Source organism: Pipistrellus kuhlii, unplaced genomic scaffold (assembly GCF_014108245.1).
Source record: "Pipistrellus kuhlii isolate mPipKuh1 unplaced genomic scaffold, mPipKuh1.p scaffold_m20_p_25, whole genome shotgun sequence".
Taxonomy (NCBI): Eukaryota; Metazoa; Chordata; class Mammalia; order Chiroptera; family Vespertilionidae; genus Pipistrellus; species Pipistrellus kuhlii.
The window spans coordinates 4,779,167-4,796,045 of record NW_023425524.1 but is presented as its reverse complement, the minus strand read 5'-3'; the positions used below and the strand labels follow the sequence as shown (position 1 = coordinate 4,796,045).

The 16,879-nt window shown below is 40.4% G+C and overlaps 1 protein-coding gene across 1 annotated transcript in view; it reads right to left on the bottom strand.

Moving 5' to 3' along the window:
• The window catches only part of USH2A (usherin), a 397,013-nt gene that overhangs the window by 322,522 nt on the left and 57,612 nt on the right, over positions 1 to 16,879 (bottom strand). The window contains exons 11-13 of the mRNA XM_036453544.2: positions 13,002 to 13,197; positions 8,862 to 9,503; positions 1,836 to 2,019 (exon numbers count right to left, since the gene is read on the bottom strand). Coding sequence (XP_036309437.1) covers positions 1,836 to 2,019; positions 8,862 to 9,503; positions 13,002 to 13,197 — 1,022 coding nt within the window. The remainder of the gene's footprint in view (positions 1 to 1,835; positions 2,020 to 8,861; positions 9,504 to 13,001; positions 13,198 to 16,879) is intronic.

Here is a 16,879-nt window from a genome sequence, read left to right as displayed (position 1 = left end):
GTGGCAATAAAGTGCATCAGGAACATGGCCTATGGGGTCTTTCTTAACTTATAGAAAGTCCTACAGTTATTGTAAATTGAAAAGCACAAGTTATACAAAAAGAATAAAACTAGGGGCATCACACTGCTTGATTTCAAAATACATCACAAAACTGTGATACTAGACACAGTATGGTACAGGGCAAGGAGCACTGTGCTGGTCTCATGATCAGATGAGGACCACAAGGAAGACAGACAGCATGGTGCTGCCTTAGCGTCTGAACAAAGAGTGACCCCCAAGTCTAAGAGGTCCTTGGTAGAAAAAATGCTAAGGTTCCTGCGGGTTGAAAAATTAATTAGCAACCAACCAGAAAAGCGATGCAGGCGACTACACTAAAACTGTAGGTAAGAGATACTGAGGGACAGAGATCAATGAAGAACGCATGGCAGTGCCAACCTCAGTGAAAAGTCAGCTTGCACATGTGTGAGACCAGCAACAGCAGCCTATTGAGGTGAAATCCCTGACCCCCACTCTTATTTCAGTGCTCAAGAGAAGATTCACACAAAGTAATGCTTAGACATTCGATCTTAGCCAAAATGCAGAGAAGAGAGAATTATGCTCTCAGACTAACAGAATGATATACCAATGGTAACTGAAGTGCAGCAGCATGGATTAAAAAATGCTATGTAATAAGAACAAAAATTATTTTAATAAGTATTTTAAATATTATGGAAAAGAGTTTTATTTTTAATCACATTGAATGTTAGTAAAAAGCCAAATAAACTGGTTTGAGTTCTTTTTTAGTAATTTAACCTGTCACCCTGTCCACACTCTCATCGAGGTGTTAATGAAGAGTGTAAGGGCCAAGGCAGGCAGCAGGGACAGTGTGTTGAAAAGAGCCCAATAATCACAAACCCTTGAATAATTAGCAATTATAATTTTAAACACACACACACACACACACACACACACACACACACACACACTGAGAAACAGAGTTGACAGGTTTATGAGAAACACATACTAGTTGCTTAGAGACAGGAACACCAAAGAATTAATGGATATAGTCCCAACCCGAGATAAATTCATAATCTAACCGGGAGAAAAAGAAACCCACACGGAATTAGCATTCCAGCTCATCTTCACAAATACAGCAATGACCACAGAGGCATGAAAGTAAGTGCCCACAGATATACAGGAAATGGGAAGAACATGAAAGACAGTGTAACTTTGAAAACTGATTAATTTATTTTCAGAATATACTTTACTCACGGGGCGGGGGGGTCGTGGGGGGAATCATATCACTGAATATTAAGTTAAGTTCCTTATCTGCCAGTCTTTCAATCTAAATTAGAAAGGCAAGGGCAACATGAATGGGTGCAGTACATTAATAAATAAGCAATAAAGTCGGGGGCCACATAAAACAAAATACAGATGTACATGTTACCTATTCTAGCCCTTATAGTGTGTGTGTGTGTGTGTGTGTGTGTGTGTGTGTGTGTGTGTGTTTTCTTCTAGGGATATTTCTTTACCTGTCTTTCTCCACATTCAAATTGTAAGTTCTTTGAGGGAAAAGGATTTTTATCAAATTAAATATCCCCAGGCCCTAATATTGGGCATATCTATCAGTGTATGACCACCTATATATTGGGACTCTAGAAAATATTGAAGAATTACCATTATGTTTAATAAACGCAGGCATCAGAGTCAAAAATATATCAACCCACTAAGCAGGACAGAAAACACTGCATTTTACAAGAGATACTGCCAAACAAAGTCACTGTTGGTTATAAAGAAAGTCATTGTACCTATAATTAAATACAAGGATTTAATTATTAATTCTCATCAATATTTACCTGCCAGTCTGAGGATCAAATCCAAAGTAAAGGTCCCTACAATGGTCACAACTCAGCCCAGCGGTGGAAGCATCTTGGCAAGTGCACTGGCCGGTGCTGCTGTTACAGATGTGATGAGCTGCCCCAGTTGTGTGGCAGGAACAGGGCAGGCAGCCAGTGGCGTTGCCCGGAGAGACATAAAAACCTGGAATAAAAAAGTGAAGATGTTTTATATATGCTTCCTAGCCAGTCTTTTCTTTAAACGATAATATTGTGATTATATCAAAACACAGAACACTCTGTAGGGGCACTAAGTGAATTCCCAATACAAATGTGCTTAGCTCTTGTGTCAATGAGCACCAAAGCAAAGCTGAATTAATGATTGGCACTGTACCCGCTATCTTTGTATCCACTCCCCTAAAACTCAGTGCATTGAAAACATACTTCATGACCTTCCTTTAACCGCCTTCATTCTAACCAATGGCATCACCATCTCTTCAGATACTTAACCTAGAACCCTGAAACATCCTGCTAGGAGAACCAATCAAATACAAGACGCCTGGTTAAATTTGAACTTCTAATGACTCTTTTAGTAAAAGTATGTTCCACCTGATATTTGCTTATATTTAAGAATTACCTGAAATTCATGAAAGAAGGTAAATAGATCAGCCAAAGAGCATGTATGCATAACCTTAGGCACAGACAACAGTGGGGTGAAAGCCAGAGGGGACAGGGGCAGGATGGAAGTGGGCAAAGTGAGGGGAAATGGGGACACTGTAACAATGTCAACAATAAAAATAAAGTTTAAATTATCTGAAATAATGTATTTTTGTTAAATCTGGCAACTAGCTTGCGTCCTTCACTTCCCCTGGTTTCGTGTAGCTTATGACCAAGCCAATGGATATTGTCTTCTAAGCATTTTACTCTCCTCTCCATCCCTGCTGTCACATCCCTAGTTCAAGTCACCACCAAGTTTTTCATAGTTAACACTGTATCCCAGAGGCTATGTATTGTAAGAGCTTTATATTCATGACCTCAATTGGTCAATGGTTCTCTCAGCATTGCTAGTAACCCAGGCATTATTATTATATCTGCCCTATAAATTATAAAACTGGAGGTTAGCAAGATTAACCAACTTTCCTAAAACGATAGTCGAACAGCAGAAGCTGGATTCAAATCCAGGCATCTCAGCTTGAGATTATGGCATTCAATGATAGCTTTCCTGTCCCCCTAAATCTATTCTTCATATTGTGTCCGGAACAGCCTTTTCCCGAGTATAATTTCAACACCTCGTTCCTCTATTTAAAATAATCTAATGCCTTTCTATTTCTTTAGGAATAAATACCAAAATCCCTATCACGGTCATTAATCCTCCATCTGGGTCCCATCTCTCTCTCCAGTGTCACTTCCTGCTCATCACTAGCTCAGTCTGCTCCACGCTTCCTTCTTCTCTTGATACCTCACAGCCTCTTCCAGGGGTTCTGTCTGCTAAAATGACCTTGACCCCCTTTTCTCTTTAGCTCATTCCTACACACAACAGTTCTTGTAACTTCCTTGAGAAACCTAACCTAGGCCAGCTTAGGCATAAATAAATAAATCCTATTTATTTCCTTTGGAGTCTCATGAAAATTATCATCTCATTTCCACCAGACTGTTTTCTCTATGAAGGCAGCAACCACAATGAGTTAGGTCATCACTGTCTCCCCAGCATCCAGTACAGCGTTTGTCACAAAGTAGGCAAAAAAATGTACCCAGTTATTAAAACAGGCACTGATTCCCACAAGTACTATATTTTTAAACCCACATAATTTAAAGTAAGTATGCACTCATTTGTATCATATTATAGCAAAAAGAAAGAAAAATAGCATTCGCGCCGGGACCAGTTTGGCTCAGTGGATAGAGCGTCGGCCTGTGGAATGAAAGGTCCCGGGTTCGATTCCGGGCAAGGGCATGTACCTTGGTTGCGGGCACATCCCCGGTGGAGGGTGTGCAAGAGGCAGCTGATCGATGATTCTCTCTCATCGATGTTTCTAACTCTCTATCTCTCTCTCTTCCTCTCTGTGAAAAATCAATAAAATATATTTATTAAAAAAAAAAATTCTTTAAAAAAAAAATAGCATTCGCAAATATTGTCAAGTTATTTCAAATTTCCTGGACCTAGAAAAGGTGGAAGTTATAAAATTAAAAGGGATTTGGGCATTTGAATGATGGAGCAGAAAAATGAAAGAGAAACCATTCTTGGTGTTGACACATGTTTCTGCATGCATATGCATATATACATACATATAAACATACACATATACACATACACGAATCATGTTAAAAATTTTAATAAAAAATGGGATTTCAGAGGGAGTCTAATGAATAACGTTCTGGCAAATGAAAAGGAATTGAACAGTTGTTGTGGTCACGAATTTAAAGGTATAAAATATCAGTGATCCCGAAAGGGAGAAAGAGCATGCGCACTGACTGAATCCATACGATGTCACCTATTCTTGAGGGAGGAACAAAAGGAAATTGCAACACTGCAAGACTCATTTAAGGCTTTCGCTGAAAACAAGCCATTCTTTCACAGCCACCACCAATGGGCTTATCTTTTAGTCCCTGCATAGTCTCTCTTACTGAGCTTCAGGAATAGTAAAATAGGAAAGATTGAGCTTGAGGAGAATGAAAAATGAAGCTCCCAATCTGTGCCATTCAGTTGGAAAGAGCAAATACTGCCACTTTTATTGTAATTTACAACTGGACTATGTCGTTTGCTTCTTTGCATCCACTGGTAGCAATTCTCTGTATACATATGCGGTTTTTTTTCTCCCAGAAATAACAAATGGCCGTGCCAATCAACGTGTGCACTCACATCTGATTTGTCACGTGACCAAACTCACAAATTTGGGAGACTTTGATTTTGGATCCAAGATCACTGGGGCTGTGATTCTGTGCACTTTTCTCCCCAGGAAGGTACCCAGGTCCTTAAATCCATGACGATAGCATCATGAATGTACTAACAGCTCTGCTATTTGGATAAATTGCACATTAGCAGAGATACTTAGAAGCAGAATTAACTTAGACTTATGGCAATAGCTCTGAGCCACAGAGAATTCTAGAACGATTAAGGATCATTTTTACAAGAAATGATTTATGAGGTGACTCGGTAAGGACCGGGAGGGTCCATTTTGGTGCAGAAGACTGAGCTGCCCACGTTTTGGAGGATAAAGAACACCATAGGGAAAAAAAATAGAGATAGTACGCAGAGGAGAACAAAGGTATTAAAACACCTCGGGGGGCTGCAACCTAGAGGTAGAGCTTCAAGGAAAAGATTACATTGGAATTGTGGGGGGCCAATTCCCCTCCTCCCCTCAGGAGCATGATTACAGAGGCTAATCCCGCCAGTATTTCAGTTGTCCTATTTTTAAGCAATTCTAATTAGGATGACTCAGGTGCCGTCCCGTCCAATGATTGCCTCTTGCCTTACCTGAACAGACCATTGCCTTTCCTTTTATGACTTCCCACTGTAGAAAACACCATTTCCCCTTCCCTCCTCCCTACGCTTCAACTCCTGGGTGCAGCTCAGAGATAACTGACCTTAATGGCTCGCCTTGAACTCAATGCATTTCTGATCTCCCTCCATTAGCTCCCTTTATGTTCCCCCATCTTTGTGTCTGTGTCGTTTGCACTGATCTCTTTTGAGATTTCTTTCCGAGAATGATTTTGTGCTGCATACTTAACACGGAGCCCAGTCCTTAGGCCAATGCCATTCCCATATACCTTATCCAGTGCTTCGAGTTTACATGTCTATGGCACACATCAGCCTACTCAAGGTTATTATAGGCCCCCAGTTTTATTTCTGCTAACCCCTGGTCCCAAGCAAGACTGGTCTCCTGTGGGAAACAATGTGTTTTGCAGCTAAAGCAAAAAAGTCACCCGGATCATAAAACCCCGTTGCTTTATCTTGGAGAAGGTTTGCAGAATGCTTAGAGTTCAAAGTTATTAGCCGGTCGGCCGGTATTATCTCCTGTCGTGGTTATTTGCACAACATAGTACCTGTCTTGGGCATAAAAGGAGAGCCCATTTCCTGGCAATGTTCCTCCCGAGGACCATGAACAACTAGGCTTTACTGAGGTCTTAAAAAGGGAGAAAGAAAACAAGTTTAACCTCTAGGCCTTATTCCAAAAAGGAGGGCAGAGCCGAGGATAAGCACTAATTATAAGCCATTTGGAAGTAACGACTCTCAGTGTAAGCCAGAGAATGGACACAATATTAAGGCGAGAGTCTAGGGAGGGATTTGTGGCTCTCCCATGTCAGGTCACAAAAGACCAACTTAGAAACGGTTTTACAAATCAATATTTTCAGAATAAAGTAGCGTAGATGATGCTAATCTTCACGTTAAGGCAATAATAATTTTCTTCCATTTGGTAGTTTTATATAAAAACAACGCTAGTCTGGCCCGGCTGGTGTAAGGGTTGAGGGTTGACCTAGGAACCAAGAGGTCAAGGTTCAGTTCCTGGTCAGTGCACATGTCCTGGTTGTGGGCTCCATCCCCAATAGGGGCATGCAGGAGGGAGCTGATCGATGATTCTCTCTCATCATTGATGTTTTTCTCTCCCTCTCCTCTCACTTCTTCTCCCTCTAAAAAAATCAAAACATTTAAGAAAATAGCAATGCTAAAAAATTACTCATAGACTTGATCAAACATCAATAAATGCATAAATATATGTTCATATCATTCATTACAAGGTATAATTTCTCTTATTGAAAAGATTTCTCTAACCTTTTCAATTAGTGTAAGTATGCTTTTTAAATGCTCTGCTCCCCTTTCTTCTTCCTGTCCAGCTGTACTCTCCTTGAGAATCTTTCCAACCTCTTTGCTATAAAACTTGGCTCAGAAATCACCTCCTTGTCTAAGCTCTACTAGCCCCAATCCTTGAACAATTAATCAGTCTATTTCCTTTTCTAGTTCTTTATATTGTACATTTATAATATTGTAGTAAATCACACTGTTGTATTTACATACAAGTCAGTTTCCCCTACTAAACTACAGACCTTTATATAACCCTAAGTTTAATGTATTTATGACTGTATATCTTACATCAGCATACAGCATCCTCCCTGGTACAGTGTAATGCATCCAAAAGATTGTTTTTTAAAAAAACAAGAATATGTGAGTGAAATGGAAGGAAGGCTGAATGTATGGATGGGTTGATGGATGGATGGATACCTGCGACCCCTTAAAACCTGAGATGGTCCGTAGGCCGATGCCGTTACCACTGAGCAACACCGGCTAGGGCAGGCATTGCTTTCTAATAGTCTGTATGAATCATAAAGAATCATAAAACAAAAGCAAAAGTAAACACCAGAGCAGAGCATGAGGAACAGTCCTATTAGCACAAAACGTGTCATGGGGAGCTGTTTCTGTTATACATTAGCCTTTATTTTATTCCGAAGCTGCAGAGTCCTCGGCAAACCCTCGCTGGCTGCCTCTGGTTCCCAAGGACACGGGTGGGTCACAGCAGGTGCCATCCTCCCCCGGCTTCCCCAGCCTGGCCTCTGACTAAGTGCCTGCAGCTGCACGCTACCAGGTCACCCGGCCCGGGAATGCGCGCCGGGAACACATCCTTAGCGCAGTATTTATTAGCGTGGGGATGTGTACATTCATATATGTACACACACTCCAAATAATTTTAAATTAAAGCATTTTTAAAATACTTAATGGAGGTTAAGCAGCATTTTTAACCTCTGCTCAAGTTATTGAATGGCATATTAAAGCCAATGGGGCTCTAATATACCTTCTAATGCGCGCTGCTGCTTTAACAAATTGCCTATAAATTTTAGTTGAATTAAGCCTCTTCCTTGTACATCCCCGTAAGGTTAGGTGAATAATACATGAGGCTTCATTACATACACCTTCTTTAATAATGTTTTTTAAGGAAGTGGGACGGGAATCTGTGTGCAGCTGTCTACTGCAGGCCAGTAATATTTACAATAACGGATGAAAGAGGCAGGCAGGAGACCTCAGCCTGGCCAGTTCACACCCCCATCCCGGCCCCCCGTAGTAAGTGGCTGGTCTCTCCGATGTGTTTAAAGACACAGGATGAAAGATTCCAGCCGTGCATTTTAGTGTGCCTACTGCAGAGCTGGCTCCTTGAAGTGCCTGCTTATGACAAAGATACTTCAAGATAAGGGTGTTCTATTTGTCCACGTAAATGTAACAGTAAGAGATAAATTCAACATAACTTTCTGAAGCTATAAGAATGCAGGACCAGAAACAAAATGAAACAAAAACAATGAGAGAGAGATTGCTTGGGCCAGTATACTCCGTGGTTAGAGTGTCGTCCCTTGCAATCAATCCATGTCTCTCTTACATTGATGTTTCTCTCTCTGTCTCTCTCCTCTCTTTCCTCACTCCTTTCCACTCCCTTTAGTTCAAGTTGAGAAATTAAATACAAGTAAGTCTCAATTCTGAAATGTCATTGGCTGGCATTCATCTAAAGCAGTGGTTCTCAACCATTTTAGTGCCACGACCCTTTAATACAGTTCCTCATGTTGTGGTGACCCGCAACCATAACATTATTTTCGTTGCTACTTCATAACTGTAATTTCGCTACTGATATGAATGGTCATGTAAATACCTGTGTTTTCCGATGGTCGCGACCCACAGGTTGAGAACCGCTGCTGTAGAGCCCAAGACCGTGGGAAAACACAAATGTTTATATTATGATTCATTAACAGTAGCAAAATGACAGTTATGAAGCAGCAATGAAAATAATCTAATGGTTAGAGGTCACCACAACATGAGGAACTGTATTAAAGGGCTGAGGCATCAGAAAGGTTGAGAACCAACCACTGATCGAAAGGGTCAGGCAAACATGCCACAGGATCTTGAGTAGACTGGGCACTTGTATGTGAGCCACACAAAGATATAAACTCAACACTGACGCTGTGCTTTCAACTTTGAGAAGCCTCAACGGAGTAACAAAGAGGAGCCGCCCGATATGGAATGAAGAAAGAAATGTCACGGTGCCCTGAGAAGGCAGCACAGTTCCCTCTTACCTGGTTGGCACTGGTCACACCTCCTTCCTTGCCGATTGGGCAAACACCGGCACTGGCCACTCCCTGGGTCACACATGGTCTGGGGAAACGTTCCTGAGGGGTCGCACTCACACATCCGGCAGCCCTGGAGGTCACCTGTGGTCAGATTGTACCTGTGAGGCCCGCACTGGCTGCAGCGGGGACCTGTGACTCCTGCTTTGCACGGACACTGTCCCGTTGATTTGTCACACAGCAGAGAGCCATTTACTGTCCCCGTCTTATCACAGTCACAGGGCAGGCAGAGGAAAGAGTTATTCTGCTGGAGGTAGAAGGATCCCTCCAAACACCCATCACACCGTCTCCCTCCAATGCCGGGCTTGCAATGGCACTGCCCTGTCCCAGCGTCACAGACCGTCCCAGGCAGGGACCCTGTGGGGTGGCAGCCGCAGGCCCTGCAGCCAGTGACGTCCAGTCCATAGAAGTCCTCTCTGCAGGTGTCACACCGGAGGCCTCTGGCGTCTGCCTTGCACGTACACTGACCCGACAGAGGGTCGCAGACTTTGCTCACGGAGCCGAAGGGGTTACACCGGCAGGGCTCACATCCACCATCACGGAAATTCGGGAGGAATTTAAATCCAAGACGGCAACGATCGCATCGGAGCCCTAGAGATGGAATTTGTTTGAAAAAAGGGAAAATGTAAAAATGACGCTAGCATGCTTTCAAGGTAGCTGAAGCCCTAGCAATGGCAATGCTGACATTTCATGTACACACACGCATGTTGGGCAATTTCTCCCAACTAATGCCATGCAGGCTAGTCACGGACTCCAGACATGATGGTGATAGTTAACCTGGTGATGATGCAACTTCGATTTTCTACGGTGCTTTATTAACTTTAATTTGTACATTGCTTAACGTAAAAGAAATTCTCAATGCAAATGTCACTTCATATACCTACTAGAATTCTCCTCTTGAATGATTATTAAAACTATTATTTTAAAACTAAAAACCATGGTAAAAGTATTATTTTTACTTATTTATCTTAACAAAGCATGCTCATTTAAAATGTACAAAAGAAAGGGAAACTCGTTTTCAAAGCCATACAGAAGAACAGCATAGTTATTTTCCGAGAAATTAGAACTCCCTAAAAATGTTAAGCTGATAACTATTTTGGTTTTAACAGGATATATATACTTACTCCTAAATATCACTCATTTTGATAATTAATATAAATAAAACTTATCCAGAGCAATTTTTTATTTCAATGCTTTTATATGCTCCTATATTTTTATCACTTTCAATTAAAATAAATTATGCTCTCCTTGGCTCATAAAGCAATCACACTGCTTGTCATATTGCATGATTCAGAACATACCTCTTTAAACACTAAATAAATTCTGTTTAGATTACTCCTATTTAAAGAAAGAAATACATACATATATATATATATATATATATACACACACACACACTACACATTTCACAAACGGGAAAAATGTTCTAGCGACTATACCTAAATCTCTGACAACTTAGGTTTCTTTTAAAAAGACTACTACACGACAAAATAATAAAAATATTGTTAAATAGTAAACACTGAGATGCAAAACACTTTCTCTAGATAGCTTTTGCCTATCCATGAATTTAAATAACTGACTCTGCGGGGCTGAATCAACTAAAACATTTATTTTAAGCTTTAGTAGCAATAAAAAAAATTAGTACTTAAAATAACAGTCAAAAACACACTCAGGAACTCATATGCAGAAAAGCATTTCCTAAGCGGGCAGGAGCTGCATAATATATATGTATATGTATGAATAAAAATTCAAGAACTCCAATGGAAGGCAAGTTCTTTAACAGTGATGAATGACTCACCTAAGGCATATCATTTAATTTCAATAAGGAAAATAAAAAAGGGCCCCTATTGCTGCAAATTTTAAAAATAACTGTATTGTTAACAAGAATTATGACTCATTTTGAACTATTAAAATTGGTCTACATGGATTCATATCATATCAGTTTTAAAAATATGCGCAGTGCTTATTTGAATATGCCATACATATTCCAGACAGGTAATCTATTCCTAACGATACTTGGGAAGGCCTACAGGGCATCACGTTCGGTGTTAACAAGTACAGGCGAGTTAGCACACTTGGCACTTAATTCACATTCTTCTCCCTTTTTATTCTAGATGAATGACCTACTTTAATAAAATTATTGGTGCTAATGTATTTTACTGGTGATAGAATCATTAGTAAGGTTTAACAGTTTTGTTAACTCTAACAGTTTGCTTTCTGAAGCATATACAACACACACTTGTATTTTCTGTGTTTTTATATTTTATTAGTAACAAGGTAAAATTGAGTAAGATTACTTGTTAATTCCCCTTAGGAAAAAAAATGTATGCATATGGAGTTTATATTTTTATTAAACATACTGAATGTGCAGAATTACTTAAGAAATAATTTCAAAATGATTTCATCTACAAATGATAAAATACACACATATATATTTATATTTTTATTTATACATTTATATTTTCCTGCAGAAAACCATCTGGATCCACCAGTAAAATAGGTAAATGATAGGGAGGCCATAACAAATTCTAAGTAAATAGTAAGTTTGATTGTTTTCTTTCTTAAGCTCTGGAATCTAACCATTGTATAGAGAAATGACTATTTCATTGTCTTTAAAGGCCTTTCTTTAAGTTTTGTTTTCACATTTTGAATTTAAACTATATCTCACATTAAAGAACAGAAGATGCCATAGAGATGAATTCTCGAAGGTCCTAGAATTCCTTCAGCATCCCAGGTAACATTTACACAAAGGGTGTTTCCCTGTACACGTTGGTTATCCAGCTTCCCTGAAGTTAGTTTTTGTATGTTTGAAATGCATACAGGCTAGTTACATTAAATTTTGATATAATATTTCCCTAAACCAGAGAAGCCTAGTGTAATACCATTGAACACGCCCATATTCTTTTATTAAAATGAAATGCTAATCTAGCTGAATAAAATATATGTATATATATGTAAAGAATCCATTTTAGTGTTATATAACAAATAAAAATATTATTCAGAATGCTATATTATTCAGAATGCTATGTTCATATGTATGCATGTGTGTATGTATGCATATGTGTGTGTGTGTGTGTGTGTGTGTGTGTGACGGTTAGGTATGACTTTATTATTTTTAGGTTCAGGTCAATGTTAGAAAAACGATGGAAGACTTGAATGACAATAGAAAGGCAAAGGTCTTTTTTAAACTTCCTATACAAATCGAGTCATGTTCAGTTACAATATGAGACTCACTTCATCAGGAAACTTTCCGCACATAATATTCTCATATATCAAAATTTCAAAGTGCATTATGTACCCAGTGCATTTTGGGCACTTGATAAATTTTGTCCTTATGTGGCTGTGGTTCCTCTCAAAAATGTTGGATGTAATAAATTGCTATAATCAAATCTAATTTCTGAAAAATACCTGTGGGAGTAACAAACAAAAAAGCACGTCTTGTATAAAAAAATGATAAATAACACTGAAGGTGGCTGTTTATTATAATCAGCCTGGCACTGAATTACAAAATTAAAATTATGTGGCCCTTTATAACTAACCCTAGCAATATACATGATCTGTGGAGTTATGTTGACTTATTTTGCATTTCATAGGAACAGTTCAAAGAAATATAATAGGAAAATATGGAAAGATTTATCACAAAGGACCCTGTAGCACAGAATATTTTGAAAAAAAAAATCCATTTATTTTGGTCTATTAAGAAAACTAGCAGGGAAATCATTTGCTTAGAACTCATTAAGTATAAACCATTTTGAAAAAGTGCTAATTTTCTGAAAGAAACATCTATGCGGTAAGCAAATTATATTTTTTCTGTGACTTATTAGTGCGGGACCATGTGAAGTGCAGTGGCTATCGACTCCAGAAACTTCTAACGGGTTGATTAAAGGAAGCTTCCAGCGGAAGTTTGATAGAATTATTAATTCAATCATTTTAGACAGTTAATTTCTTTCAGATTGTGTTTTTCCCCCCCTCTTTCCCGGCCTGCCTTGAGCAAGGAGATTTGCTTTACTTTTCCGTTAAGAAATCAAATAGAGCTTTTTATTCCAGATGGCAATAGAGATGTGACGGAGACGCCTGCATTGCACATACCAGTAACATTTGCTTTGCACATGCACTGGCCTGAATGTGGGTGACAGGTAATATCTCCATCCTCGGTCCCCGAGGTATTGCAGTTGCAAGGACTACAGCCATCAGGGTCCAGCTCCTGCAGGTTGAAGAATCCATCCTGGCACTGATTGCACCTTCTGCCAGAAGCGCGTCGCTTACAATCACACTGGCCTCCCATCTAGAAAGATACAACATTTTGTAGAATGATGACCGTATCTATTTTTAGATAATTTGCTCATTAGGTACAAGGTGGGGAGGGAGGGAGACATTTTTTTTTAAATGTTAGACAGCCAAGAAGGTAAGAAGTGGGAGGTGTGTGTGTTTCCCGCTCCCCACCCCCCACTGACACAAAAACATAGGTGTCTCAGCAGGGTGAATATATGGAATCAGATGAAAATAAACCTGATAGAAGTCACTGGGAGGTGGCTAAGGGAACCCAAATGTGGTCGGTCATGTGGAGACCAAAATAGAGAAGAGACAGCAGTTAATTTACAACTCTTCCTTTCCTCTCATTTGCTGTCTCGTTCCTCGAAGCTTGTTTTACACATGCAAGATGCTTCATTTAAGGAAAGATCTTGCCTTCCTAATAGTAACCCTTCAACAACCTTAAAATAAAGGTCTTTGTTAATAGCGTCATTTTGTACGGAACTTTTTTAAATTTTTTTTACACAATCCTGCTTTTAGGGATATTTCAGCATTTTTATGGTTCATTTTTTGCACGCTCTAATCACATTAAGAACATTTAGATTACTTTTATTGTGGTCCAAAAATGTAAAGAAGTTATAAGCTTTAGAGTACTGCCAGGTAAAATGGTATTTTTTTCTTCTTTGGGCTGCTCACTTGAGAATGGAAATACATAAAAAATGGGGGTGTAGAGTCCAGTTTGGAGGTGTTTTCTCATTTCGTTGCAGACCAGAACCAACATCGGGAATTTGTCATACATCCGTGCGCAATTCCAACTTGAAAAACAGGGAAACGAAGGAAGAAGCCACATTACAATGTAGGCTCCACAACAGCAGGAGTGTTAGTCACGTTACCATTTACGAAATGCCAGACTCCTCATTTCACTGAAGAAACCAAACCTTAGAAAGAGCATGTTACTTCCTGGGGGGCCAGACAGCTCATAAGTGGCGTAACTTCCAAGTCCACCTTCATAACCACCATGCTACATTCACTCTGTTTGGTATAAGCTACTAACCAGACAGCGAGGGGGCCCGAGCTGGTCCCCAGGAAGGTCAAGGAGATTGTGTATCTCTGTGGCACGCTGGATGCAAATGGAAGAATCAGCCAAGCAGTCCAGTTATTACCTAGTGCATTTCTGTGAATAGCATTGACACTGGCTAGCGGTGGCCATAGATTACCTTGTGATCACACTCAGAGCCTCTCCATTTCCCACCAGCCTGGGAAAGTCTACCATCCCAGGCCACGTGGCCATGGTGAGTATGCACAGTCAACTGTGTGACAACTGGTACAATGAGGCTGGCTGGGTTATCAGTGGCAGCCGGAAAGAGTCAGATTCTGCAGCAATCATTCCAGTCACCTTTCTTCACTGCCCTCCACATGAAGAGATGGAATTCTTTCAGGGTGAAATCAAGACATGGAATAATCCATACATGATCAGTGTGTGTGTGTGTGTGTGTGTGTGTGTGTGTGTGTGTGTGTATAAAAACACCATTTCTGTGTTTAAAAAATATGAAGCATGCCCTAACCGGTTTGGCTCAGTGAATAGAGCATCGGCCTGGGGACTGAAGGGTCGTAGGTTCGATTCTGGTCAAGGGCATGTACCTTGGTTGCAGGCACATACCCAGTAGGGAGTGTGCAGGAGGCTGCTGAATGATGTTTCTCTCTCATCGATGTTTCTAACTCTCCATCCCTTCCTCTCTGTAAAAAAACCAATAAAATATATTTTTAAAAATATGAAGTATGATTTAAAGGTCAATAAATAGGTAAGCACAAAGCTTCTCTATGTAACAGACATCACACTCTAAGTATTAAAAGCAACGTTTGAAAAATACAACTACATGCCTTCTTAAACACTCATTTGGCAGGTGGAAGAAACCATCTGATGTCCATGGATTACATCTTCCCCAGAACTCACCAAGAGCCAAGGAGGTGACAGTGATGATGCCAAAAAAAAAAAAAAAAAAAAAAAAAAAAAGCCAGAACTTGAACTCAAAAGATTAGGGACAGGAAACCTACCCTGGAAATTGAATTTGATTTGGAGGGTTCTGTCTGAGCAGAAGAGAGATACTAACAAGGGCCAAAAATATCTTCTGATTGATGAGTAGATTCTTGAGGATATCTTTTCTTGCATATAGCTGACTCCATGCTTATCTCTCATAGGAATGATTATACTCCTATTCTTCTCTGTTGAAGAGCTCATCCACGGGGTTACTCCACAAAAGATCACGCCCAATGGCACAGCATGTACCCTGAGCCGTGTAAGGTCACGTTACCTGAGCGATACCTCCCAGCCCCCACCACTTCTTCCACCTGCACTGCCATCCTTACCCAGCACTGAGTACCAGAGAAACAGAGAGCTTGCCAACTGAGTCCATAGTGGAGAATTTCTACTACTGAGCCTCTGGAAAAAAAAAAAAAAATTCTAGAAACTAACTGGTTTTAAAAAGAGCACTTATAGCCGAAAACGGTGTGGCTCCGTGGATAGAGCGTAGGCCTGTGGACTCAAAGGTCCCAGGTTCAATCCCGGTCAGAGGCATGTACCTTGGTTGAGAGCACATCCCCAGTAGGGGGTGTGCAAGAGGCAGCTGATCAATGATTCTCTCTCGTCGATGTTTCTAACGCTAAAAGAGCACTTATAAAATACCTCTTCATTTGCAGCATTGTTGGTGCTTCTAAGGAAAAGTATATGCAGGCCTGCCTATCATCTGCCTGCCAATTCAACCACCATCATCTGCCTATCCTCCATCCACAGTACATTCTCCCTGCCAGGAGCCTGCTCAGCCCTCGGATGCAGACCCTGAGAATCACTACTGTATGTCTATTTGGTATACATACTCCGATTTCTTCCTTTGAGCTTCTGCCTCTCCAGAGAAGAGAAGTCCACAGTCATGTAACAGGCTACCTTTGCCAGGTACTCATTCCACTTGCAAAATAAATACATGGATCGTCAGTGGTTTCTGCCACGGGTTGCAGAAAGCTCAGTGAAGGACGTACATCACCGTGCTTGTTTCCGTTTAAGTGTTTTTGTGATATGGCTGTTTATCACCTGGCTCAGCTGTCGAAAACATTCATCTGAGAAGAAAGGCGGCTATTGGTGGAAAACCGAGATGTCTTGTTTTTGCCGTCCTACAGTGCCTGCCATTTGTCAGGCTGGTATGGTTCTTCAGTCTCCCGCCCCTTTGCAAAGGTATTTCCCAGAAATGGCCATCCGAGCTTGTCACCCTCATCTCCAAGGGCTGTGGGAAGGGTAATGCCTGAGGCATGCTCAAACAGAACGATGGTAGGAACGAAGCACATTTTTTTCTGTCTTCTCAGTGCTCAAGACAGAAGGAGTATAAAGAGGTTCCTACCTGTGCTTTTCCCAGCAGTGGTTATAATAATTTAATAGTTATAGTGCTACTTCTCAAAGGGGGATGATTTCATATTGCATCATCCTCCCTCCCCCCCCCCCACCTTTTTTTTGGCCCGTTTAGGTCTATTTCGCTCCGAGATGATTATCTCTAACGTGTAAAAGATGCATGTAATAGATGTCACCATGTTAAATTAGAGCGTTTCATAAATGTCAGCTGAATGGCACAGCCATACAGAGCACGGTCTTATTGTAATTTGCTGCAAAATTAATACAGTGCTTATTAACGAGATGATGGTAGGACTTTATCAAAATGAAGGATCTCACA